This window comes from Macaca mulatta, chromosome 10 (genome assembly GCF_049350105.2).
Source record: "Macaca mulatta isolate MMU2019108-1 chromosome 10, T2T-MMU8v2.0, whole genome shotgun sequence".
NCBI classification, from domain to species: domain Eukaryota; kingdom Metazoa; phylum Chordata; class Mammalia; order Primates; family Cercopithecidae; genus Macaca; species Macaca mulatta.
Genome location: NC_133415.1, coordinates 78,446,473 through 78,472,964, shown reverse-complemented (window position 1 = coordinate 78,472,964; position 26,492 = coordinate 78,446,473). Strand labels below are relative to the sequence as shown.

Here is a 26,492-nt window from a genome sequence, read left to right as displayed (position 1 = left end):
AGAGATAAAAAGTATGTTTTAAGAACTATGAGGCTGGGTGCAGTGGCTCATGTCTGTAATCCCAGCACTTTGGGAGGCTAAGGCGGGCAGATCACCTGAGGTCGGGAGTTGGAGACTAGCCTGACCAACATGGAGAAACCCCGTCTCTACTAAAAATGCGAAAAATTAGCCAGGCATGGTGGCATGTGCCTGTAATCCCGGCTACTTGGAAGGCTGAGACAGGAGAATCACTTGAACCCGGGAGGCAGAGGTTCCAGTGAGCTGAGATCATGCCTTGTACTCCAGCCTGGGCAACAAGAGTGAAACTCCATCTCAAAACAAAACAAAAAAAAAAACTATGACTATGGTATACCTGTTATTAGATTCTAGTCTCATCCATTGTTTTTGAGGTTTTTTTCTGCAATTTAGACTGATCCTGCTTATTTCTGTAAACCAACCAGTGATCTCTGGCTACAGCTCAGATGAAATAAGAGGCATGGGTAATGTAAAAATCTGGATCAATGTTCTATTTCTGGGCACATATTGGAATCAGCTAGCAACCCCATGCGCCCGTCTTACCAGGTATGACAATAGCCATGAGCTACCTGGGCATGATGGCAGCCTCAGGAGTTTTTGAAGCTGTCCTCACCCACTTATTTCATTTGGACACCTCTACTTAAAACCCAAGGAGCCATCTATATTTGTGGCCAATCAGTTCACCAATGCTTCCCCACTAACTGGAATGAAACTTGTACCATAGGCTATGTATCCCCAGACATCTTCATAGTCCCTGGCAATATCTTTCTTCCAGCACCAATCTACAGGCATCCTATCTTGCCCAAGGTGAAGAGGGCTATCCAATTAATTCCACTTTTTGTGGAACATGGTATTATACCCTGTGTGGAAACCAGAATTGCTGGAATCACAAAAGTCTCCTTGATCTATAGCCAACTCTCAAAGGAAATAGCCAACAACATTGAGGCCATGACTAAAATTTTAACAATGGTGTGAGAACAAATTGACTCTTTAGGAGCTGTAGTCCTCCAAAATCTCCAAGGACTAGATATGTTAATGGAAGCACAGGGAGGTATTTGCTTAGCCTTAGATAACAAATGTTGCTTTGGGGTAAATGGATTGGCAAAAGTACAAGACAACATTAGACAACTCCTAAATTGAGCCTCTAATTGATGGGAACAAGCTTCTCAGGGTTAGATTAGGAAGCAACATGGAAATGGTTCTCTGGGTTTTTCCCTTTTTAGGTCCACTTTTACTCTCCTACTTTTGCTCCTTTTTGTCCATGTCTTCTAAATCTAATCACCTGATTTGTCTCCTCTCACTTTTGGGCTGACAAGCTCCAGGTGATCCTCAGTGAGGGATACCATCCTCTCAATGATCAAGAGTCACCCTTCTACAGGAGACCAGTAGACTGCCCAACAGTGGGACACAACAGAGGTGAATTCCCTGTCTCTGTTAGATCTGGCTGGATACCGTTTTCATTAACCTATGGAGCCACCCTGCCCTGACAGCTAGCAAGAGGCCAAAACCCACAGAATAGACACCACCACCCCTCTGTCAGCAGGAAGCAGCTACAGAAGACTGACCTTCATCCATTTTTTCCAGAATTGGGTCTAGAATCTTGAGGGGGGAAATGTTAGAGTAGGTAGTTAGACAGACATGAGCAGGGAAGGAGAGGCCCCCACCACCACCAGGACGGTCAATCATCTGGTGATGGTTAGGTGGTTGTTAAACTGTCTCTCTAAAATACTAATTGGTCACAGCTGGCACAAGGGAACGGCAGTCTCCCACTAGATACAAAACACCTGAAGCTGGTGATTAGCCGCTTTAGCAGCTTCCTGATGAGATTTTAGGACTTGGTGAATGAGCTCAAGCATGCCCACTAAGAGGCAAAATGGCAGTTTAACTAGCATATGACCTTCCTCTAGGAACATTCCGCTGCTAAGTGAAAAACACTTCAAGTGAGCATACATACAACTTCAGTTAACACGCTGTGCATGCAGACCCTCCCAAGTGCTGGTAGGCCACTCTGCGAGGGGACAGCCCACCCCAAGGGAAGAATAAGGGGAAGAGAGACACAACCCTCCCGAATCATGCCAATGTAAAAAAACCCAAGTCAAAGGGCAATCTCTCAAGTTTCCTGCTTGGCCCTTTTCCAAGTGTACTTTACTTCCTTTCATTCCCGCTCTAAAACTTTTTAATAAACTTTCACTCCTGCTCTAAAACTTGCCTTGGTTGCTCACTCCACCTTCTGCCACTCAGATGAATTCCTTCCACCAAGTAGGCAAGAATTGAGTTGCTGCAGACCCATATGGATTCACTGCTGGTAATAGTATCATGAAAGATAGTCATTTTGAAGGAGGAGGAATGAGAGATGTATTCCTATGAATAACCTTACAGTTACCTGTCACTGAGTAAAAAGTGAAGCGTTAATATTAATGCAAGCATCCAAAGTATTTGCAAGGAAGTAGAATAGGAGGAACCTGTTTTCACTGGGATGGGGGTGGGGGGGGGCAAATGTCTAAATCAGTATGACCACTTTGGAAAACAGTTTGGCCTTATCCAATAAAGTTGAACATGCAACTCTGGCCCTGCAATTCCCCTACTACACAGCACTTTGCACATGTGTCCTGGAAGACAGGTAAATATTGATCAAGGCAGCAAAACTGAAAACAATCCAAATGTACATTAACAGAAGAATGGAGAAATTATATGCGCTACAGTCATTACAGTGGAATACTGCACAGGTTTCGTGCCCCAACATGCAGGAAAGTCACAAACAAGGTGTGGAGATCCAGAAGAACAGTAGGGCATAAAAAGCTTGCAAAACTATTCCGTGTAATCTATGCAAATACAAAGAATTGAGGCAGACTACAACGAAGGGCAATTGATTGAAGAACATAAAATTCTGAATAGTGGTTGCCAAGGTGGGTACAGAGAGTTCTGCAAAAATAATCATAGAAGTTCGTTTCTGGAGCTGAGCAATGGCTACACTGGGATGAGTTCTGGAATTAGTTCTTTTTCTGCATAACATATATGTGTTTATATGTTCTTTCATGTTGACTACTGTATTTCTTTAAAGTTTTTCTCTCCATCACCCAGGCTGGAGTGCAGTGGTGCTATCACAATTCACTGCAGCCTTGACCTTCCAGACCAAGTGATCCTTCCACCTCAACCTCCCAAGTAGCTGGTACCACAGGCATGCATACGCTACTCATTTCAATTTTTTTTTTTTTTTTTTTTGAATCAGAGTCTCACTCTGTTGCCCAGGCTGGAGTGCAATGGTGTGATCTTGGCTCACTGAAACCTCCACCTCCCAGGTTCAAGCGATTCTCCTGCCTCAGCCTCCTGAGTAGCTGAGATTATAGGCACATGCCACCACATCCGGCTAATTTTTGTATTTTTTAGTAGAGACGGGGTTTCACCATATTGGTCATGCTGGTCTTGAACTCCTGACCTCGTGATCTGCCTGCCTCAGCCTCCCAAAGTGCTGGGAATACAGATGTGAGCCACCGCGCCTGGCCACAATTTTTTTTTTGAGACAGAGTCTTGCTATTTTTGCTATTTCACCCAGGCTGTAGTGCAGTGGCACAAACTCAGTTCACTGCAACCTCTGCCTCTCAGGTTCAAGCAATTCTCATGCAACATACTCGGTGAGCGTACTCGGTGGTGAATGTACTCCATAAACCTCGCTTTGCCTTTTCAATTCTTCTTTTCGTATGATTTTTGTACTTCTCTCCAGGTCATTCTTTCATTCTAGGCAACATACTTGGAGGCTGTGGGAGGAGAATCGCTTGAACCTGGGAGGCGGAGGTTGCAGTGAGCCAAGATCGCGCCATCGCACTCCAGCCTGGGCAACAAGAGTGAAACTCTGTCTCAAAAAAAAAAAAAAAAAAAAGGAAAAGAAAAGGAAAGAAAATGGCATCCTGCGGGGCAGGTACAGGGGACAGCCCAGGGAAGGAGGCTGCCATTTCCTGAAATAGAACCTCCTAGAAACTGACTGTTCAATTCATGCAAAATCTGAATAAGAAATCAAAATGATAGAAAGTAACCTCTTTCCTGACCATCACCCAGTGCCTGTCACACAGCGCCAGGGACTGAGAGACCCTCCTCCCCATTGTCCTGCTCCCTTCTAGGACACCCCACCAGCACAAAGTTTTCCATTGACAGGGCCCACGTGTGTCTTCCTGGGGTTGATCCTAGTGCTAGAATCAAGGATACAGGAATGTTCTCAGGTCCCTTAGCCATGCTGTCCTCCCAGTGTCCTATACTCCTCAGGTTCAGAGCCCCAGGCCTCAGCACCTCACCTTTCCTTGTTGAAGTCCCCAAGGCCTGACCATTCACCTGGGGACTCTGCTCTCTCTGTTCCTGCTCATCACATCTGGGCTGTCAACCTGTGGCCGTGTTACCCAATCTGAGCCTTAGGTTTTTTTCTTGTGCAAACTTAGGACAGGGAATAGAATAGGCTCATGATAGACAGGCGGAGGTGAGATGGTGTGAGAGAAATGCAGGAGCTAGAAGGAGGAAAAGACTCAGCGAAGGGGTTCCTCTGAGACTGAGAGGTAGGCAAAGGCAGGTTGAGAGTCAGTTTCCGGAATCAAGTACCTGAGGGAAGGGCAGCGATAGCACCACTGCACTCCAACCTGGGCAGAAAAAAAAAGAAAAGCTAAACATGCAACTACCATGTGACTTAGTACTTACTGTTCTTGGAATTAGCCAACAGAAATGAGAACTTAGTTCACACGAAAGCCTGTGCACAAGTGTTTATAGCCGATTTATGCAGAGTAGCCCCAAACTGGACACAACCCCAATGCCCTTCAGTGTGTGAATGTCCAGAGCAGCCTGGGGACTGCACCGCACGCTCTTACTTGGAATGTGTGTAGCTTTCCAGAGAATGAGTTAAGGTATATGTTGAGGGGCTGGGGGCGAGCAGTGCTGGCACACCAGCAGAACTGAGGAGTTCAGCCTAGAGTTGGGTACATCTTGAGCTGAATCTCTAAGGCCTTCAGTTTCCCAGATCTGCTTCCCTTGGAAGCACTTAGGAAACAGGGCCTCCCTCCACAGGACAGCCTCCTGGGCCTGCAAAGGGGCATGTGTTTCCTCCTTAGACATGGATGTGCCTTGTCATCCCTTCTCCTACACTTAGAGCAACCTGTAAATAATTTGATAGGTGAAATAACCCATTGTCTGGAACACCATTTTTGGTGTGGGTTTATGGGTGCCTACGTACCATGTGTATGTATGTAACATGTAACATGTAATCCTGCTCAAAAAGGTTAGAAGTCACCCAGTCAGCTAGCGACTCCAGAATAATCAGACACATGTTCCCCCAAAATACCACAAGATGGCAGCACACGCACACAGCATTTCAAGCTCCTGCCCACTGAGATGACAGCAATTAATCTGCTCTCTAGTAACGCCCCTGCCACCCAGGACAGCCCTACACTTAAAAGGTTATGATGCCTGTTTCTATGATAGTGTGTTGCAAACACACACAGCATTTCTGAGGTAGATGAAGAGATCCAAAGGGTAACAGGAAATTATGTAGTTCAGAATTCTTCACCTTTTTAAAAAAAACTTTTTGTTTGTTTGTATGTATGTATGTATGTATGTATGTATGTATGTATTTAGTTATAATAGAGACAGGGTCTTACTATGTTGCCCAGGCTATTCTTGAACTGCTGGGCTCCAGCGATCCTCCCACTTCAGCCTCCCAAAGGTCCAGGATTACAGGCATGAGCCACTGAGCGTGGCCAGAATTCTTCACCTTTTGGTAAAGAGTGTATATGTTGCACCTGAAGCCAGAAGTCAATGATACTTGATGAAAGGGTTTGTTCAGCGCAGATGACTGACTTGGGTTCATGGCTTGCATGTGTCATAATTGTTGCTGTTTATTTCCTGAAACTTTAGACGACATTGGGCACAATATCAATGCCTTACATGCATGGTCGCATTAAACTTTACTGTAGCCATCTGACATAGTGATTATTATCCTCATTTTACAGATGGGGAAAGAAAGGATTAGAACTTCAGGAATCTTGGCAATGGAATGCACAGTGAGTAGAGGCAGAGAGAACCCGCTTTCCTGGTGGCTCACACTCCTCCGGCACACAAGGCTCCCTCTAGCCCGCGCATGTGTCTCAGCTTTTACTGCTGAAGTCTCAGTTATATGATTATGTATATGCTCAATCCTACATCAATTGAGAATGGCCCTTAGCTTGGAATTAGTGAGAACAGTAATTAGAAATTTATTATCAGAAAAAAGGTCATAAGATTATCAGCCGCAGTCTCTTTGCTGTGCATCTTTCTCATCTAGACAGAACAGCCACAGGGAATCCAGGTCCTCCCCACCACTCCAGGCTCAGCAGTTCACGCTTACCCACCCAGCTCGGGCTCAGCAGTTCACGTTTACCCACCACCCCGGGCTCAGCAGTTCACGCTTACCCACCCAGCTCGGGCTCAGCAGTTCACGCTTACCCACCACCCCGGGCTCAGCAGTTCACGCTTACCCACCCAGCCCGGGCTCAGCAGTTCACGCTTACCCACCCAGCTCGGGCTCAGCAGTTCACGCTTACCCGCCCAGCTCAGGCACAGCAGTTCACGCTTACCCGCCCAGCTCGGGCTCAGCAGTTCACGCTTACCCGCCCAGCTCAGGCACAGCAGTTCACGCTTACCCGCCCAGCTCAGGCACAGCAGTTCACGCTTACCCACCCAGCTCAGGCTCAGCAGTTCACGCTTACCCACCCTGCCCGGGCTCAGCAGTTCACGCTTACCCACCCAGCTCGGGCTCAGCAGTTCACGCTTACCCACCACCCCGGGCTCAGCAGTTCACGCTTACCCACCCAGCTCGGGCTCAGCAGTTCACGCTTACCCACCACCCCGGGCTCAGCAGTTCACGCTTACCCACCCAGCCCGGGCTCAGCAGTTCACGCTTACCCACCCAGCTCAGGCACAGCAGTTCACGCTTACCCGCCCAGCTCAGGCACAGCAGTTCACGCTTACCCGCCCAGCTCAGGCACAGCAGTTCACGCTTACCCGCCCAGCTCAGGCTCAGCAGTTCACGCTTACCCGCCCAGCTCAGGCACAGCAGTTCACGCTTACCCGCCCAGCTCAGGCACAGCAGTTCACGCTTACCCGCCCTGCCCGGGCTCAGCAGTTCACGCTTACCCACCCAGCTCGGGCTCAGCAGTTCACGTTTACCCACCACCCCGGGCTCAGCAGTTCACGCTTACCCACCCAGCTCGGGCTCAGCAGTTCACGCTTACCCACCACCCCGGGCTCAGCAGTTCACGCTTACCCACCCAGCCCGGGCTCAGCAGTTCACGCTTACCCACCCAGCTCGGGCTCAGCAGTTCACGCTTACCCGCCAAGCATGGGCACAGCAGTTCACGCTTACCCACCACCCTGGGCTCAGCAGTTCACGCTTACCCGCCAAGCATGGGCACAGCAGTTCACGTTTACCCACCACCCCGGGCTCAGCAGTTCACACTTACCCACCACCCCGGGCTCAGCAGTTCATGCTTACCCCCCAGCTCAGTCTCAGCAGTTCACGCTTACCCACCCAGCTCAGGCACAGCAGTTCACGCTTACCCACCCAGCTCAGGCTCAGCAGTTCACGCTTACCCGCCCAGCTCAGGCTCAACAGTTCACGCTTATCCGCCCAGCCCGGGCTCAGCAGTTCACGCTTACCCACCCAGCCCAGGCACAGCTGTTCACGCTTACCCAGCACCCCAGGCTCAGCAGTTCATGCTTACCCACTCAGCTCAGGCTCAGCAGTTCATGCTTACCCGCTCAGCTCAGGCTCAGCAGTTCATGCTTACCCAGCACCCCAGGCTCAGCAGTTCAGGCTTACCCACCACCCGAGGCTCAGTAGTTCATGCTTACCCACCCAGCTCAGGCTCAGCAATTCACGTTTACCCAGCACCCCAGGCTCAGCAGTTCATGCTTACCCACCCAGCTCAGGCACAGCAGTTCACGCTTACCCAGCACCTCAGGCTCAACAGTTCATGCTTACCCACCACCCGAGGCTCAGTAGTTCATGCTTACCCACCCAGCTCAGGCTCAGCAATTCACGTTTACCCAGCACCCCAGGCTCAGCAGTTCATGCTTACCCACCCAGCTCAGGCACAGCAGTTCACGCTTACCCAGCACCTCAGGCTCAACAGTTCATGCTTACCCACCCCGCTCAGGCTCAGCAGTTCATGCTTACCCACCGAGCTCAGGCACAGCAGTTCACGCTTACCCACAACCCCAGCTCAGCAGTTCACGCTTACCCACCCAGCTCTGGCACAGATGCAACACTCAGCTTAGCAACATTCAGCTTAGGATCGGGTAAACAGGCAGAGCTTTCTCTCTTTTTTTTTTTTTTTTTTTTTTTTTGAGACAGAGTCTCTCTCTTGTTGCCGAGGCTGGAGTGCAATGGTGCAATCTCGGTTCACCACAACCTCCACGTCCCGTGTTCAAGCGATTCTCCTGTCTCAGCCTCCCAAGTAGCTGTGATTACAGGTATGCACCACCACGCCTGGCTAATTTTGTATTTTTAGTAGAGATGGGGTTTCTCCATGGTCAGGCTGGTCTCGAACTCCAGACCTCAGGGGATCCGCCCTCCTTGGCCTCCCCAAGTGCTGGGATTACAAGCGTGAGCAACTGTGCCTGACCTTTTATTTTTTTTTCTTTTTCTTTTTGGTGGAAAAACCCAACTCCTATCAGAGCATATTCGGCATGTGATTTTTTTTTTTTTTTTTTTTGAAACAGGGTCTCTGTCGCCCAGGCAGGAATGTAGTGGCGCAATCATGGATCACTGCAGTGTCAAACTTCTGGGCTCAAGCGATCCTTCCACCTCAGCGTCCCGGGTACCTAAGTCTATAGGCAAGCACCTATAGTTTTAAATTTTTTTTTTTGTAGAGACAGAATCTCGCTTTGTTGCCCAAACTGGTCTTGAACTTCTGGCCTCAGGTGACCCTCTGGGCCTCCCAAAGCACTGGGTTTACAAGCATGAGCCACCATGCCAGACCTAACATCTCTAATTTTTTAAATTGTTTTTAAATTAATGAGACCAGGTTTCACCATGTTGCCCAGACTATTCTCAAACTCCTGGGCTCAAATGATCCACCCACGTTGGCCTCCCAAAGTGCTAAGGTTACAGGTGTGAGCCGCCGTGCTCAGCCAGCATTTCTAATTTTTGACAAGCAGACTTTTGGTACGTGATTTACCTAAGTTATGTAAAGTTATATTCAACATTATCTCTCTCTTACAAATCAAGAAAACGGTATCGTTAACTTTCCTAAGTGATATATTTAGGAGAAAAATGAATTTAGCAAAGTGGAGGTCTTTTGTGTCCTTTTACGGATAGTAAAATAGCATCTAGGAGAATGCGAGGTTGAAGGGAACTGTCAAAGATTTGGGGCCAACTGAGACCAGTTAGTGGCCATGACCAGGAGGGGACCTTAGGTGCTGCTTGCTCTCCCCAGCCAGGTTCGGCTGTGTGGGTGCAGACTCAGACTTGGAGGTGAGATGAAAATAATAAGAGGGAAGTGATGGAGCCAAGACAGGGCAAGGGCCTTGAGCACACACAAGGAAGAGATTCCAGCAGCTGACAGTCTCATTACAGCTGGCAGGGTAGTCAGTGAGAGCATGAGATGTGGTGGACCATGGGCAGAGAAGCTGGGAAGGATGCACTGGTGGTCTCAGCGCAGGGAGGGTGCCAGAGGGAGTGAACAGTGGAGTGGAACATTCCATTTCTGTTACGGAAAGGGTGTCGCTATTTGACAGGACAGCTCTGGGATATGACCATGGGAACGAAAGACTGGGGAGATGACAGGATCACTGGCAGGAAACTGAGAGGTCAGTATTTTGGAAATATTATTTACAAAGATACTGATATCACCAAGGACAGGAAAGTGTTAGAGAAAGTGGCAATGATTCAGAAAGTGAAATCTCTAAGGAAGAATGTTTGTACCCAGGCTTTGGTAGATGAAGGTAACCACAGGGTGGTGGGAGAAACCGTTTTTCACGGGAAGGAGGGAGAATGTTCCAGGAAAGCATCAACGACCGGCAGAAAAGACACTCACCCCACCCACCCCTCCTCAAGCCCATGGACATTCAAAAAGCACAGGGAAGAAAACATTCCCATTTTGAGAGAGCCATAGGGGAAAGTGTGGTTTCACGCAGAGCTGCAAAGTCCAGTGTGGCAGCCACCAACCACATGTGGCTACCGAGCACTTGAAATGTGGCTCCTGGGATGAGGGACTGAATTTTTAATTGAATTTCATTCAAAGTAACTAAAAACTGAGGCAGCAGAAAATATTTTTCTGTTAATCACAGCTTTATTGGTTTGGTAGGACTTCATTTCACTTTAACCATTGAAAAGCCAAACTGGCCAGGTGCAGTGGCTCATGCCTATAATCGCAACACTTTGGGAAGCCAGGGCAGGAGGATCACTTGAGGCCAGGAGTTCAAGACCAGCCTGGGCAACACAGCAAGCCCCCAAACCAAAAAAAAAAAAAAATTAGGCTAGGCGCGGTGGCTCACACCCGTAATGCCAGCACTTGGGGAGGCCAAGTCGGGCGGATCAGAGTTTGAGACCAGCCTGGCCAACATGGTGAAACCCCATCTCTACTAAAAATACAAAAATTAGCCAGGCGCAGTGGCACATGCCTGTAATCCCAGCTACCCGGGAGGTGGAGGTTGTGGTGAGCCAGGATGGTGCCACTGCAGTCCAGCCTGGGCTACAGAGTGAGACTCCATCTCAAAAGTAAATAAATAAATAAAATAAAATAAATAAATAAATAAATAAAGAATTAGTTGGGCATGGTGGCATGCTTCTGTAGTCCCAGCTACTCAGGAGGCTGAGGCAGAAGGATCCCTCGAGCCCAGTAGATCGAGGCTACAGTGAGCTATGACCACGCTACTGCACTCTTGCCTTGGTGACAGAGCAGACGCTGTCTCTAACAAAAAAAAAAAGAAGGGGTCATTTCCATTCTCTCTTCCACCAGAGACCTACATGCCACCACTTGTGCTGCCACCATGTCTAGTGATCCCTGAGAAGTCCAAGCATATTTTGTGAGTACTCAACACCAATACTGATGGGCGTCGGAAAACAGCCTTTGCCATCATTGCCATCAAGGGCGTGTATTGAAGATATGCTCCTGTGGTGTGGAGGAAAGCTGACATTGACCTCACTGAGAGGCCAGGAGAGCTCACTGAGGATAAGGTGGATGTGTGATCACCACTATGCAGAAAACATGCCAGCCCAAGATCCCAGACTGGTTCTCAAACAGACAGAAACATGTAAAGGATGGAAAATATAGCCAGGACCTGGTCAATGGTCTGGATAACAGCCTCTGTGAGAACCTGGAGCAACTGAAGAAGATTTGAGCCCATAGAGGGCTGTGCCACTTCTGGGGCCTTCATGTCCCAGGACAGCACAGCAATACCACTGGCCGCTGTGGCCATAACATGGGTGTATCCAAGAAGAAGTAAGTCTGTAGGCCTTGTCTGTTAATAGTTTATATGCCTAAACAAAATAAAATAAAAATTTAAAAATCATAAAAAAGAAAAGTCAAACTAACATGTGCTCTATACATAAAATACACACCAGATTTTAAGGACAGTATGGAAGAAAAAAGATGTAAAATATCTTCTAACATTTCTATACTTTTTGCATGTTGCAGTGTTTTGGGTTATACAAAATATGTTTTTCATGTTGGATTTATTGGGCTACATAAAATATATAGTTGAAATTAATTTCACCTGGTTCTTTTTACTTATTTTAATAGGGCTACTAGAAAATTTAGCTGAGCAAGGTGGTTCACACCTGTAATCCCAGCACTTTGGGAGGCCAAGGTGAGTGGATTGCTTGAATGAATTGGAGTTTGGGAATGAAAGTAAAAGAATCAAGGGTGGGCTGGGCGCAGTGGCTCACACCTGTAATCCCAGCACTTTGGGAGGCCGAGGCAGGCAGATCACCTGAGGTCAGGAATTTGAGGCCAGCCTGGCCAACATGACGAAACTCCATCTTTACTAATAATACACAAATTAGCCAGGCATGGTGGCACTCGCCTGTAATCCCAGGTACTTGGGAGGCTGAGGCAGGAGAATCGCTTGAATCCGGGAGGCGTAGGTTGCCATGAGCCAAGATCATGCCACTGCACTCCAGACTGGGTGACAGAGCAAGACTCTGTCTCAAAAAAAAAAAAAAAAAGAATCAAAGGTAACTAAAATTTGACCTGAGCAACTGGAAGGACGGAGCTGCCTGTTATTCAGAAGACTGCAAGTAGAATGTTTGAGAGGAAGGGTTTGCACGTGAGTTCATACTGGGATATGTTAAGTTTGAGAGACTTGCTAGACCACCTGCCAGATTTTGAGTGGGCAGTTGTCTAATAGGGATCTGCAGCTCACGGGAGAGATGAGGCTGCAGGTATAAATCTGAGGGTCTCTACCACATAGATGGTATTTAAAGCTCTGCAACTTGACTTCCGAATTTAAAAGAATTATAGATCAATCCACAGTCATCTCCCTGTGGCTTGCTGCATAACAATGGTATAACTAACTCCCAATTCATTCTTAAGGGTCCGTTTTTTTGCAGATGTGTATTCCTATAGACATTTGGCTCAATCTAATATTACAGTCAATGTGTATGCCCTAGACAAATACTAGCTGACAGAGTATAAGAATTCAGACTGGGGTTTCTACATTTCATGATGTAGAAATCCTATAGATGCTCACCAAGAGCTTTCTACCCTCTGCTCACAAGATGCTCTTGCCTCATTGCAGACATTTCCCCACATACCTAGAATTTTGTTTACAATGAACAAAATGTTGGGTAAGAGTCTCCTGAGCTGAAACAGTTACACCCCCGCAGCTGAGGAAAGCTGTTCCCTCTGCATTAGGCCAATGGGTGAGCAAGCAATTCTCCCATCTAGACCCACAGCATAGAGAACCCTGTACAGAAATTACCGAACAACATACGCTGAAAAACTAAAAAGGGGGTGGGGAGAAATTGCGTCAGATGAATCCTTCTTCCCCTTTGTAGTTCCTTGGTTAGCTAAGAAAACGCAAATAAACTCTTCATTGTCACCGTTTAACCCTGGACTTGTTCTGCATTCCACTTCCCTCAGGAAGCCCACACCTCCTGATACAACCCACACCACGGTTGCCTTCCCCTCCCGGAGGTCACAGAGAAGGCATTTAAAAATGGCTCCCGGCCGGCATGGTGGCTCACGCTCAGCACATTGGGAAGCCTAGACGGGAAGATTGCTTGAGGGTAGCAGTTCAAGATAAGCCTGAGCAACACAGGGAGACCCTATCCCTATTTTTTTTTAATGTTAAAAAAATTAATTTAATTAAATAAAAATGGTTCCCACGTCAAAGAGAATAAAGAACTACAGAAGTCAAGTGTTAGATGGTCATCACTGCATTACTGATTTTACTGATAAGGACATTGAGACCCAGAGAATTGAACTAACTTGCTCAAGCTCAAAACTGGTTAGGAGCAGATTCAGAACCAGTGCCCTGGCGCTCCCCTACTTTTTTTTTTTTTTTTTTTTTGGCTTTCTCTTTTAACTTTTTGTTATGGAAAATTTCAAACACATACAAAGGTAGGCAGAATATATACTCATCACTCAGCAACAATGATAACAATTACCAACAAGTTGCCAGAATCGTTTTATCTATCCTCTCGTATTTGTACTGGATTGTTTTAAAGCAAATCCAAGATACTTGAACTTCTGTTAAATGGGATGGAAACAAATAAAAGACAAAACATTTTTTTTAAAATCCAAGATACTATCATTTCTCTCGTAAATACTTAAGCATACTTCTCTAACTGATAAGAAAATTTTAAAAAGAAAAACACATGCCACCAAACACTCAATAAAGCTAACAATAAAGCTAACAACAATCCCTTTGATATCACCTACTATCTGCATATATATATATATATATTTGAGACGGAGTCTCACTCTGTTGCTCAGGCTGGAGTGCCATGGTGCGATCTTGGCTAACTGCAACCTCTGCCTCCCAGGTTCAAGCGATTCTCCTGCCTCAGCCTCCCAAGCAGCTGGAACTACAGGCGCGTGCCACCATGCCTGGCTAATTTTTGTATTTTTAGTAGAGATGGGGTTTCACCATGTTAGCCAGGATGCATATTTATTTATCTGATTATCTCAAGGGTATCTTTTTACAACTGGCTTGTTTGAATCAGGATTAGAAAGGTTCATACATTGCATTTGGTTATTATTATCTCTTAAGTCTCTTTTATTCCATACCACTCTTACATCTCTTTTTGTTTTAATGCCATTGGTTTTTTGGAGAGGATGAATCAATTGGCTTCTAGAATGTTCCGTGTTCTGAGTTTGGGTTTTTGCTCCCTATGGTGTCATCTGCATCCTGTAGTACTCTGTCCCCTGTATTCCCCGTACATTGGAAATTCAGGTCTAAAGGCTTGTTTGGATTCAGCTTTTTAGGGAAGAAGACTTAATAAGAGATACTGTGTTTTTGCTATAGCTACCCATCTGGAGGGCTCCTTGCTGCGTTTGGTGATGCTAAGGCCAAATGCTCAGTAGGTTCAGGTGATGTGAGCCTGATCTCTTCATCATAAAGTTCCCTGTAAACCTTTCACGTCGTGGTTCTAGCATCTCCTGATGATCATTATCTACATTCACTGTTTCATTCATGCCTGCAAGATGATTTTTTAAAAATTCTATCATTCTTTTTGCTTCTCTTAATTAGAATTATTCTACAAAGGAAAACTTTTCCTTATCACCGACTTGGTGTTTTTGAAATACAGCTGATGCTGGGCACAGTGGCTCTTGCTTGTAATCCCAGTACTTTGGGATGTCAAGATGGGTGGATTGCTTTGAGCCCAGGAGTTCGAGATCAGCCTGGGCAACATGTCAAAACCTCATCTCTACAAAAAAATACAAAAGGTAGCCAGGCCTGGTGGCACATGCCTGTAGTCCCAGTCAGTCAGGAGGCTGCAGTGGGAGGATCAGCTGAGCCTGTGAAGTCGAGGCTACAGTGAGCTATGATTGCACCACTGCACTCCAGATTGGTCAACAGAGTGAACCCCTGAAGAAAGGAAAGAAAGGGAAGCAAGATGAAAGATGAAAGAGGGGAAGGGAAGGGAGAAGGAAGGAAGGAAGGAAAAAAAGGAAGGAAGGGAGGGAGAGAGAGAGAGGAAAGAATCAAGGGAACTAATATAGAGAGGTAGGATAAATGCTTGATTCTGTCCCTTTATTTCTCAATTGTAAAAGAACTGGCCTATTCCCTAGAAAATTCTAGTGGTGACAAATGCAGGGGGTCTTGTTTTTGTTTCATTTTGTAATTTGGTCATTATGATATGTTTCAGTCTATTGTAAACATCTGTTTTGGTGCTAAAACTTGTCCCATTTTAAGTGAGTCAGTTCTGGGTTCCTTTGACTTCATCTGTTAGTGTTTGATACCTTCCTTGCTTTCAACATGATAAGCAGTCCAGTGCTCACCTCATTCATGCCCTGCCCTAGACCTGTGAAAATCTGTTTTCCTGCTGGTCCGGAGTGACTCATGGGCCGTTCCACAGCCTCCCTATTCCTTGGGCTTATTTGGGTCACTTTCGCTGGCTAAGAGCTGTGGTCATTAGAATTTGGTTTTATTTGGCCAGGCACAGTGACTCACACCTGTAATCCCAGCACTTTGGGAGGCCAAGGCAGGTGGATCACGAGGTGAGGAGTTTGAGATCAGCCTGGCCAACATGATGAAACCCCGTCTCTACCAAAAAATACAAATATTAGCCGGGCATGGTGGCATGCATCTATAATCCCAGCTACTCGGGAGGCTGAGGCAGGAGAACTGCTTGAACCCTAGAGGCGGAGGTTGCAGTAAGCCGAGATCGCGCCATTGCACTCCAGCCTGGGCAACAAGAGCAAGAGCAAGAGCAAGACTCCATTAAAAAAAAAAAAAAAGTTGGTTTTATTGGCCGAGCACGGTGGCGCACACCTGTAATTCTAGCACTTTGGGAGGCTGAGGCAGGTGTATCGCTTGAGTCTAGGAATTTGAGACCAGCCTGGGCAATGTGGCAAAACCCCATCTCTACAAAAAAATATGAAAATTAGCCAGGCATGGTGGCATGTGCCTGTAGTCCCAGCTACTCGTGGGTTTGAGGTGGTAGGATTGCTTGAGTCCAGGAGGTCGAGGCTGCAGTGAGCCGTGATCATGCCACTGCACTCCAGTCTGGGTGACAAAGTGAGACCTGGTCTCTGAAAAAAAAAAAAAGAAAAAGACAAACCCCAACTCTCCTGCAGTCTCTTCAGTGCTCTGGGGCAGGAACATAACTGACTTGGCAAGGATAGGCTGTGGTTCAGGGAAGGCCACTCAGAAACTAGGTGGTCAGAATCCTGAGTGGGGTACAGGGGTGGAAGGGGAGAGAGCTTTTGTTTGTAAGAGTCTGATCAAACTATAACACTGATCATTCTTGGCACCAGCTACATTTTCATCTGCATAGAGGGAATCAGGCTGAGCGAATAGGTTAGTTTGGCTCAAGGAAGAAACTGGTCTGGGTAATGTAAGGATGAGAGTAATTCAAGGCTATTGTAATTCAAGGCTATTGTTCGTTTTTGTTTTGTTTTGTTTTGTTTTTTTTGGCGGGGGGGGGTGGTGGTGGGGGGGATGGAGTTTCACTCTTATTGCCCAGGCTGGAGTGCAGTGATGAGATCTTGGCTCACTGCAACCTCCGCCTCTCAGGTTCAAGCAATTCTGCCTCAGCCTTCCGAGTAGCTGGGGTAGCCTGCCACCACGCCTGGCTAATTTTCTTTATATATTTAGTAGAGATAGAGTTTTGCCATATTGGCCAGGCTGGTCTTGAACTCCTGACCTCAAGTGATCCACCCGCCTCAGCCTCCCAAAGTGCTAGGATTACAGGCGTGAGCCATCGTGCCTGGCCTAAGGCTATTGTTCTTAGAGGTAAAGAAGCAGACCTCCCCTTTCTCTTGGGGTGTGCTGGCCCCAGGTATGGACCTGGCACCAGCAGAAACAGTGATTGGGGTTTGAGCAGCAACACGGCCTCATGCTTACTCCTGGGGTTCTCTATGGCAGGGTATCACCAGGGGTTCAAGAGAGTTTCCTAAGTATCAGTATCATACACTTCCAACCACTAAGTGACACAATGATGACCTCTAAAGACCAACCACCCATCTAGCATCAGGCTAGGTGCTATATACCCATCTCTAACCCACACCATAACTCTGCCAATTTGAGACTATTACTGCATTTTCCAGAAAAAGAGACTTAGGCCAGGCATGGTGGTTCATGCCAGTAATCCCAGCACTTTGGGAGGCTAAGGCAGGAGGATCTCTTGAGCCCAGGAGTTCCAGACCAGACTGGGTAACATGGCAAAACTCCATCACTACAAAAATTTTTCTAAAATTAGCTGGGCATGGTAGCATGCACCTGCAGTTGCAGCTACTTGGGAGGCTGAGGCAGGAGGATGGCTTGAGCCCCGGGCGTCAAAGCTGCAATGAACTGTGATCATGCCACTGCAGTCCAGCCTGGGTGATAGAGTGAGATCCTGTCTCAGAGAGAGAGAGAGAGGGAGATTGAGAGACTGACGCTCAAACCGATAGAGTCACACAGGTGGAGGCAGGATTCCAATGTATTGCATGCTGCAGCCGTTGAGCATGGACCCACCTATCAATTTCCAGAAGAAACCAGCTGGGAATTTATGTGCCATGTGCATCTCTGGGATATTTCCTAAGAGAACAGAGGCTGAGGCAAGGTGCACAAATTCTGTATCTCTGGCAGAGCCCTCCACATGAAACTGCCTTTGCAAAATTAGACAGTCAGAGAAATCTGACATAGCTGACTTCATGTTTCCTCTAACCTCCAAGCTGTTCTTGGTCATCTCTGGGCATAAGCCAAACTAACTTTGGGAGACATTTAGTTTATAGTTTAACCTTAGCCTACCATAGCCCTTCCCAAAACTAAATCACCTTTGTAAAACTAATGGAAGTCCACAAGGTTAAGAGAATGAGAAGGGCCTGAATTCTGCTAAGATGTAGGCATAAAGGATAAACAGCCATTGTTCCGGAGGTCACAAGATTTGCAACTTCCCCAATTTATCTTGTATATAACATTGCTATTGTAGAACCTAAGATTGGTCTTTTGAGACTTCTGCATTTCTGACAATTGGCTAATCCACCCAGACTCATGACTAATGACTAACCAGTCCTCTGGCACCCTCACCCAGAGGCAAACCGTTTTCCATGCCCCTGTGATGGCATCCCCAACCAATCAGTAGCATTCCCTGGTCCCTTGTCCATTCCCTAGTTCCCTGCCCACCAAAATATCCTTGAAAACCCCTAAACTCAAAGCCTTCAGGGAGATCAGTTTGAGTAATAACTCCATCTCCTGTGTGGTGGTAGGTCTTGCATCAATTAAACTCTTCACTGCAATGCCGCGGTCTCATTGAATTGATTTTGTCTGTGCAGTGGGGAGGACGAACCCATCAGGCAATTACAAAAATATACTGGGAGTCTGGGCACCTCTGCCTCCGCTATCCACATGGCCACTTCCTTCTAATATCAAGCCTGGGACATCATCATGCTCATTCCTCAAATCTTGGCCCTTTCCTCAGAACAACCTTGCTGAAAGTCAATGGAGACAGACTCTCACGCCTGTCTCAACTAGAGACACTTGTTGACACAAGAAACTGTGCTTCTAAAGATCACTTATAAAGTTGGTTCCTAGAAATGTGGAGACCATTTACCCATTGGGTTTTTTTGTTTTGTTTTCTTTTTTTTTTCCTGAGATGGAGTCTCACTCTATTGCTCAGGACGGAGTGCAGTCGCATGATCTTGGCTCATTACAAACTCTGCCTCCCAGGTTCAAGAGACTCTCCTGCCTTAGCATCCCGAGTAACTGGGATTATAGGCGTGTGCCACCACACCCAGCTAATTTTGTATTTTAGTAGAGACGGGGTTTCACCATGTTGACCAGGCTAGTCTCAAACTCTTGACCTCAAGTGATCCACCCACCTCGGCCTCCCGAAGTGCTGGGATTACAGGTGTGAGCCACTGTACCCAGCCTACATCATGCTTTTAATTTGCATTTGCTTAATGGCTGGTGATGTTGAATATCTTATGTGTTTATTGATATTCTTATATCATCTTCAATGTGATGTATCCTCCTACCTTTTGCTCATTTTTAAACTGAATTTTCTTTTTTCGTTGTTGTTTTATGACAAGGTCTTGCTCTGCCACCCAGGCTGGAGTGCAGTGGCACAATCACAGCTCACTACAGCCTTAAATCCTGGGCTCAAGTGATCCTCCCACTTCAGCCTCAGCAGTAGTTGGAACCACGGGCATCACTGCACCTGGCTATTAATGTCAAATTTTCAGAGTTCTTTGTCAGACATTTGTTTTGCAAATATTGTATCCCACTTTGTAAACTTGTCTTATTTATTTAGAGACAGGGTGTTGCTCTGTTGCCCAGACTGGAGCGCATGGGCACAATCTCAGCTCATTGTAGCCTCAGCCTCCAGGGCTCAAATGATCCTCCCACCTCAGCCTCCAGAGTAGCTGGGACTACAGACGTGTGCCATCACACCTAGCTAATTTTTGTATTTTTTTGTAGAGATGAAATTTCACCCTGTTGCCCAGACTGGTCTTGAACTCCTGGACTCAAACAATCTGCCCACCTCAGCCTCCCAAAGTGCTGGGATTACAGGCATGAGCCACTATGTCTGGCCCTTTTTGTCCTTTTAACAGGTCTTTCATGGAGCAACAGTTTTACATTTTTACAAAGTCCAGTTTATTGATCTTTTAATTTTATGAATGGTACTTTTGCTGTCATGTCTGAGAATTCTTTACCAAGTCCTGGGTCCTGAAGATATTCTCCTGTGTTATCTTCTCGTTTTTGAGGATGGGGTCTTGCTCTGTTACCCAGGCTGGAGTGCAGTGGCACAATCATGGCTCACTGCAGCCTTGAGCACCTGGGTTCAAGCAATCCTCCTGCCTCAGCCTCCAGAGTAGCTGGGACCACAGGTGTACGCCACCACATTCGGCTAATTTTTAAAATTTTTGCAGTGACAGGATCTTGCTGTGTTGCTCGGGGTGGTCTTCATCTCGAAGTTCTGGGGATTAGAAGTGTGAGCCACCAAACCCGGCCTGTTATCTGCTAAGATTTGGGGTTTTATATTTTAATCTATGATTCGAGTTACGTCTTGTATAAGGTGGAAAATTTAGGCCAATGTATGCTCTTGTGGCATTGGATGTCCCATTGCTCCAGCATATTTTTTTTTTTTTTTTTTTTTTTGAGACTGGGTCTCGCTCTGTCATCCAGGCTGGAGTGCAGTGGCACAATCTTGGCTCACGACCTCCGCCTCCCAGGTTCAAGCGATTCTTGTGCCTCAGTCTCCTGAGTAGCTAGGACTACAGGCGCATGCCACCACACTCGGCTAACTTTTGTATTTAGTAGAGATGGGATTTCACTATGCTGGCCAGGCTGGTCTTGAACTCCTGACCTCAAGTGATCCACCCACCTTGGCCTCCCAAAGTACTAGGATTACAGGTGTGAGCCACCAGGCCTGGTCGCTCCAGTATAATTTCTTGAAAGAAAAGACCATCCTTCATTGAATTGCCTTTGCATGTTTGTCAGAAAGCAGTTGACTGTGCTTGTGTAGATTTTCCTATTCTGGGCCACTGATCTATATATCTGTCCTTCTGCCAGTACCAAAGTTTTGATTCCTATAGTTATATAAGTTTTAAAATCAGGTAGCGTGATTCCTCCCACTTGCTTCTTGTTCAAAACTGTTTTTAGCTATTCTAGTTCTTTTGCCTCTCCAAATAAATTTTAGTTTTTCCACCCAGGCTGGAGTGCAGTTGCATGATCTCAGCTCACTGCAACCTCCACCTCCCATATTCAAGTGATTCTCCTGCCTCAACCTCCAGAGTAGCTGGGATTACAGACACCCACCACCACGCCTGGCTAACTTTGTATTTTTAGTAGAGACAGGGTTTCACCATGTTGGCCAGGCTGGTCTCGAACTCCTGACCTCAGCTGATCTGCCAGCCTTGGCCTCCCAAAGTGCTGGGATTATGGGTGTGAGCCACGGCGCCCAGCCCCTGCTATATTCTTAATATAGCAAATTAGTCCAACACTGATCAGACTCTCAAGAGTACTCTTCTGGCATTTGATAAAGTATCAAGTTATTTAAGAACACTTGGACAAATTTTTAAAAATTGAAGAAAACAATTGAGCAACTACCCTATCACACGTAACATAAAGCTATACTAATCGCATGGATGACTCCCAGGTACCACACACTGAGACAGAACTTGGGAGGAGGTGGGATGGCAGCAGGTTTGGTAGAAGGAAGAAGGAAGTGCTTTGTTGAGATACATCAAGTGTGAGATGCTTATTAGACCTTAAACTGGAGATGGGGACACAGCGGGATGTATGAATCTAGAACTTATGGAAACGGTCTGGTCTCTTCCATTAGAGAGATACATTTAAAACCGTGGGATGCCACTGAACTTTTGCTGAGCTTTTATTGCTTTCTTCCTGTTAAATCAAATAGTTTGGCTTTGCAAGTAAGCTTCAGAAGTTCACCCATCCTATCCACATTTCTGTTTTCATGTTTAGGTAAATTTAGTAGAGGACTAAATAAACTCTAGTATTCCTCTTATTATTCCTATACTATTATTACTTTCCTCATTACTTTTGAACACTTGCCTTTCGTGTCATTTCCCTTCTTAAAAATCATTTAACTTTGATCTCCTATACGATGCTAAGCTTCTCTCTGGCATTCATAATACATTCTCCATTGTCCAAATGGCTCCTTCATTCCCCCTGAACACACCACACGTATGACCCCGGCCTCTGACTTTATGTAGACTGCGACCCAAACTGGTTTCACAACTCCCTTGACCTGTACCTCTATCTGTAAGAGCTTGAGAGCTCTATGAAGTCTCCAACTGTTCCAGCCCATCATCTCCCCTCCTCATCTCCACACACATTTATATGGTAGTCTTCATCATATGGTCTCTTGCATTTTAAAAACCTCAAACCTACTTCTCAAATTGTACAAGCCCACTAAGAGGTCATATTGGAATGAGTTTCCAATCATGAATGCCAAAATCATGCAGTATTTCTAATACAAATACTTTGCTTTCTACCCCAAAAATACATAATCCAAAACTAAAATGCAAAGGAATAAATCAATTGCATCCAAATCTAAATTAACAGGACTCCATTATCAACCTAGAGTACCAAGCCAGTAATAATGTGAAAGGCAGAATTTGGTCAGAGGTATAGAGTGAGCATAGGCAGAAATGGCAATGAGTGTCCACCAGGACTAATGAGGCGATCTGCCCCCAGGCCACACAATTCCTATCCAAGGCAGCGCCTTTTTCACTACCAGTCCACCAACTGCAGGATTTAGGTATGCTGTCCCAGGAAGAGGCAACCAGGCCTGGGGGAAAAACTGTACCTTATTCTTCCACTTAAATGGAATAACTATCCCTGTATTTCTCCTCAGTCTGCATGGAGCAAAAAATTGGTTTTAGCATAATCCATCAAATACATGACTCCAAGTAACCAGGACAGAGAACTCCATGTGTAAACATACAAACACATGCAAACACACACACGCACATGTGAGCGCACACATACTCCAGACATTATGGCCAAGCATGCCATACAAAACTGTATGTTTATCGTGAAACAATCTGAGTTAGGAAACTAGGATTGTTGCCACCACCATTTATTTATCTAGTTCATAACTAAGAACACTATAGCAGTGCTGGAGATGCAAAGACGTCCCTGCCCTTAAGGGGCTTACAATCTTACTGGAGAATATAACAGGCACATAAGAAGCTGGACTACAAGGAAGCATGAGCTAACAAATGCCAGACTTTGGAAGGCAGCGTAGTTTGAGAACATGGGATTCAGAGTCACAAAACCCACATCCTAGTCCCAACCCAGTACATCAGTGAACCTCTCTGGGTTTTTTCCCAGCTACAACATTAAATAGTTAAGACTGAGAGGCTGTCTGCATGTTTCCATGGTGATTCAGATCAAAAGCTGAGATGAGCTTTATGGAGTAGGTGGCACCTGAGCGGGACACTGAAGGAAGGCAAAGGAGGTGTTTCAGACAAGGAAAGCAGTACTGAGGTAGCTGTAAGCTTGGAGTTTGGAGGGGAGATGACAGACAAGTGTCACAAGGAGTAATGGCAGAGAGGTGGGTGGGTGGCAGGAAGTACCACCACACTTCCCACACAGGGGTGAGCGGCGTGCCTCACATTTACATCCGATCATTTACAGTACATAATTCCAGAGAGTAGAAAATACCAGAGGACAATGGCGGCATTTTATCAAACATTTCACTTGATTTCCATAAAGTATAAAATAATTTAACATTATACCTCTACATTTCAAAATTCACATCAATAAACCATCCTGTCAAAATGTAAACCAATTCAAAGTTTACATTCTTAGTAAACATAACTAAATCTCTTAATTCAAAAGGACATTTGATACAAATTATATTACTCCAATAATTCCAACATTCATTTTCCACCATGTTCCAAGCACTGTGAAAATAAAAATGACTATGACAAGGTCCCTGCCCTTGAAGAGCCCGCAACCTGGCAGATGAGCAAAGATCAACTCTGCCTGCCCAGAATGACTGTGATGCACAGCCTGATCAAGGTACGAGCCATGGAGCACAAAGATGGATTCATCCTTTCCGGAGTTTCCACGAGGGCTCAGGACAGACATCTTGGGCACAAGAAGAAATGAGTTTGGCAGAGAGAAAGTGACTACGGGAGGAGAGGGCTCCCAGGCAGCGGACACACGGGCACAGAGAGGAAGTCCAGGGCCAGTGACAGGGACAGTGTGGCTGAAGCAGGGTGCAAAAGGCAACAGCTAGTGATATGAAGGCCCAGACTTAGTCCTGTGAAAATAAGGAGCCATTGCTTGTCATGTTTTAATCATCAGCTAACACTGGTTCATAAGGTCAGGAACAGATAGGACAGAAAGTGAGCAGGAAGGTTCTGTCTGTATTGTAGACAGTGACTGTCCGCTCTCCCCAGCAACTAAACTGCTCAGAAGCCACACTCCCCATGACCTCCTTCCTTCATCCTTTCTTCTGTCTCCTTTTTCTCTTTATGACCTGCTTCCCCTCTGTCCTCGAGTCTTCAAAATGGAGCCAGCATTGGGAAGGCAAAGGAGAGGAGCAAAGGAGCAGGACTAGAAACAAACACATACGGCTAATCGAGTTACCATAAAGAAATGGTAACCGTATTGGACAAAGGTCTGCAGATGAAGGAAACTAATTCTTTTTCAGGAGTTTTCCAAAAGTGCCCAATCCACACCAAAATGTTGGAAAATCTCATACAATGTGGGAAAGGTATAGAGAACCCTTGCAGAAGACTCCATTTCCTAAACTATTTTCCATTAATATCAATGTTACAAATGCAATACCATAGGATTTCAGAGCCTATCTTCACACAAATAAGATCTGACCAAAATTGCATTGCTTAGCTTAAAAAATAATACACAATGTGTAATTTCAAGTCTTAGGTTCTCAGCTACTACCAAAATATGTCAATATATGAATAAACTGCCTCATGAAAAACATGCAGTAAAAGGTAGATGCAAATAAGCCATCCCTTTGGGGTAGACACTATATTAAAATTTCTTGTCATATTATAAAACCATTCTACAAAAGTAACACCTTCTTGAAATTTCATTTTGTAATGAAGAAAATAAATCTGTATCATTTTATTTAACATTCATTCTTTAAGTTACAGTTAACACAACCTGCTTCTAATCCAAGAAATCCTAGTATAATCTGAAACACATGCATATACATTTAGTAAGACCTTCTACATTTCTAAATAAATTACATGCATGATATACAATAAAGAATACTAATATGAGAATTCAGGACATTTATTTTTCTGCATTGAAATTTAACTACTGTACAACACACACATATACAAAACAAACCCACAAAGCAACAGTGTGTAATAGGTAGTGACAGACACACAAAATTACAGCCTTTTTTTTTTTTTAGGCAACAAAATACGTCCAGTCCTTGACATCTTCTCATACTCACCTAGCACCACAGATGCAAGGACCTAACAGTAAACATGTACAATCTCATGCTTAACACCTAAAGCATGCACTGAATTGAATTTGTATGTTGTGATCTATTCTACTAAGTATGCAATACATACTTTAACTTACTAATATTTTATACATTAAATTACCCTGCAGCATTTTGAAATTTTAACATTGATGTAAAACAACTTTTGAAAGATTTATGAAACAAGTTTCAAGGTTTAACTTCAGGCTGGTTTGGTTAAGTGGAAAAATGGCAACAGCCTCAAGGTTCATACTGAATGAAAATGGTGTTGTGTGCATGTCAACCCATGTAAAAAATACCTATATACAAGATGGCACAAAAATTTGTGCAGTTGGAATCACCAGTGCAAATGCATGCATTTGAGGTACTTATTTTTTCCATGGTCAGGTATAATTATGCATAGTCATTTTCCTTAAGTGCTAAAGATTTCAGACCTGATCAAATGAAAAGCTGTAAGTGTAAATATGAGCTATTTATATAATTTCAAAGTGCTACGCTTTTAATGAACATTTGCTTAACATTATAGATTTATATATTTAGTTTAAAATATTTATGTTACCAACCAATAAATTTTCTCACTATAAAGAGACTGACTGGCAATTATACCTGGCCAAGTAATTTAAAGAGCATACTTGCAAGAACTGTAGTGAAAGAGTTAAATACTTCATTATTGCTTCATTGAACTGAGAAGCCCAAAAGGCATAGATCAACAATGCTCAATGATGAAAAATGAATACCCAGAACAGCGGTGCATGCCCCCAAAATGACCTCTGTGCAATAAAAACTAAGCATTCTCCACGTTATCAATGCCGTTGGCATCCACGTGGATATCAGGATCCCCACACAAAGATGAGGGGACAAAGCGGCTAACAGTGGGACACAAACAGCTCTTAAGCTCTGGCAATTCTTGCTTCAGGCGTTCCAATTGCTCCACTTGGAATATATTTGGTTGTTCAGGCATCCAATCATATATCCTATGATGAAACAAATACAAAATACATAAAATACTGTAATTTTATGGTTTACCTAAGACCTGCCTGACTCAACCTTTTCATAAGATTTACAGAATGCCTGGAACATCCACATCAGAGTTTTTGTTTTGTCTTAAAGATGAAAGTATCCATTCTATTTTTTTAAATTTCTCTTCTTCCCAGTCTTTCCAATAATCCAGAATAGCAGCACTGCCCTTTTGTATCCCGGATGCAATGGAGCTCAACATAAAGCAACTGAATCAGAAAATGAAACGTCTAGTTTACTTGTGATCTAGCTTAAAGTATTTGCCCTCCAACTCGCTTTTTTTGTTTTTAAACAAATGGAAATCTAAAAAAAACTGACTGTTCTGACTTCAAAGTCACTAAAGATCAAGATAAGAAGA

The 26,492-nt window shown here is 45.1% G+C and overlaps 1 protein-coding gene and 1 pseudogene across 2 annotated transcripts in view; one reads left to right on the top strand and one right to left on the bottom strand.

Annotated features, from left to right (window-relative positions):
* The first annotated feature begins 10,996 nt into the window (after positions 1-10,996).
* LOC144331504 (small ribosomal subunit protein uS13 pseudogene) lies at positions 10,997-11,578 on the top strand (annotated as a pseudogene).
* Positions 11,579-22,713: 11,135 nt separating this feature from the next.
* GPCPD1 (glycerophosphocholine phosphodiesterase 1) overlaps positions 22,714-26,492 on the bottom strand; it is a 65,970-nt gene continuing 62,191 nt past the window's right edge. For both annotated transcript variants that reach the window (XM_077951259.1, XM_015149460.3), the window contains one exon: positions 22,714-26,091. In XM_077951259.1, the coding sequence (XP_077807385.1) occupies positions 25,902-26,091 (190 nt within the window). In that variant the 3' untranslated portion in view covers positions 22,714-25,901. The remainder of the gene's footprint in view (positions 26,092-26,492) is intronic.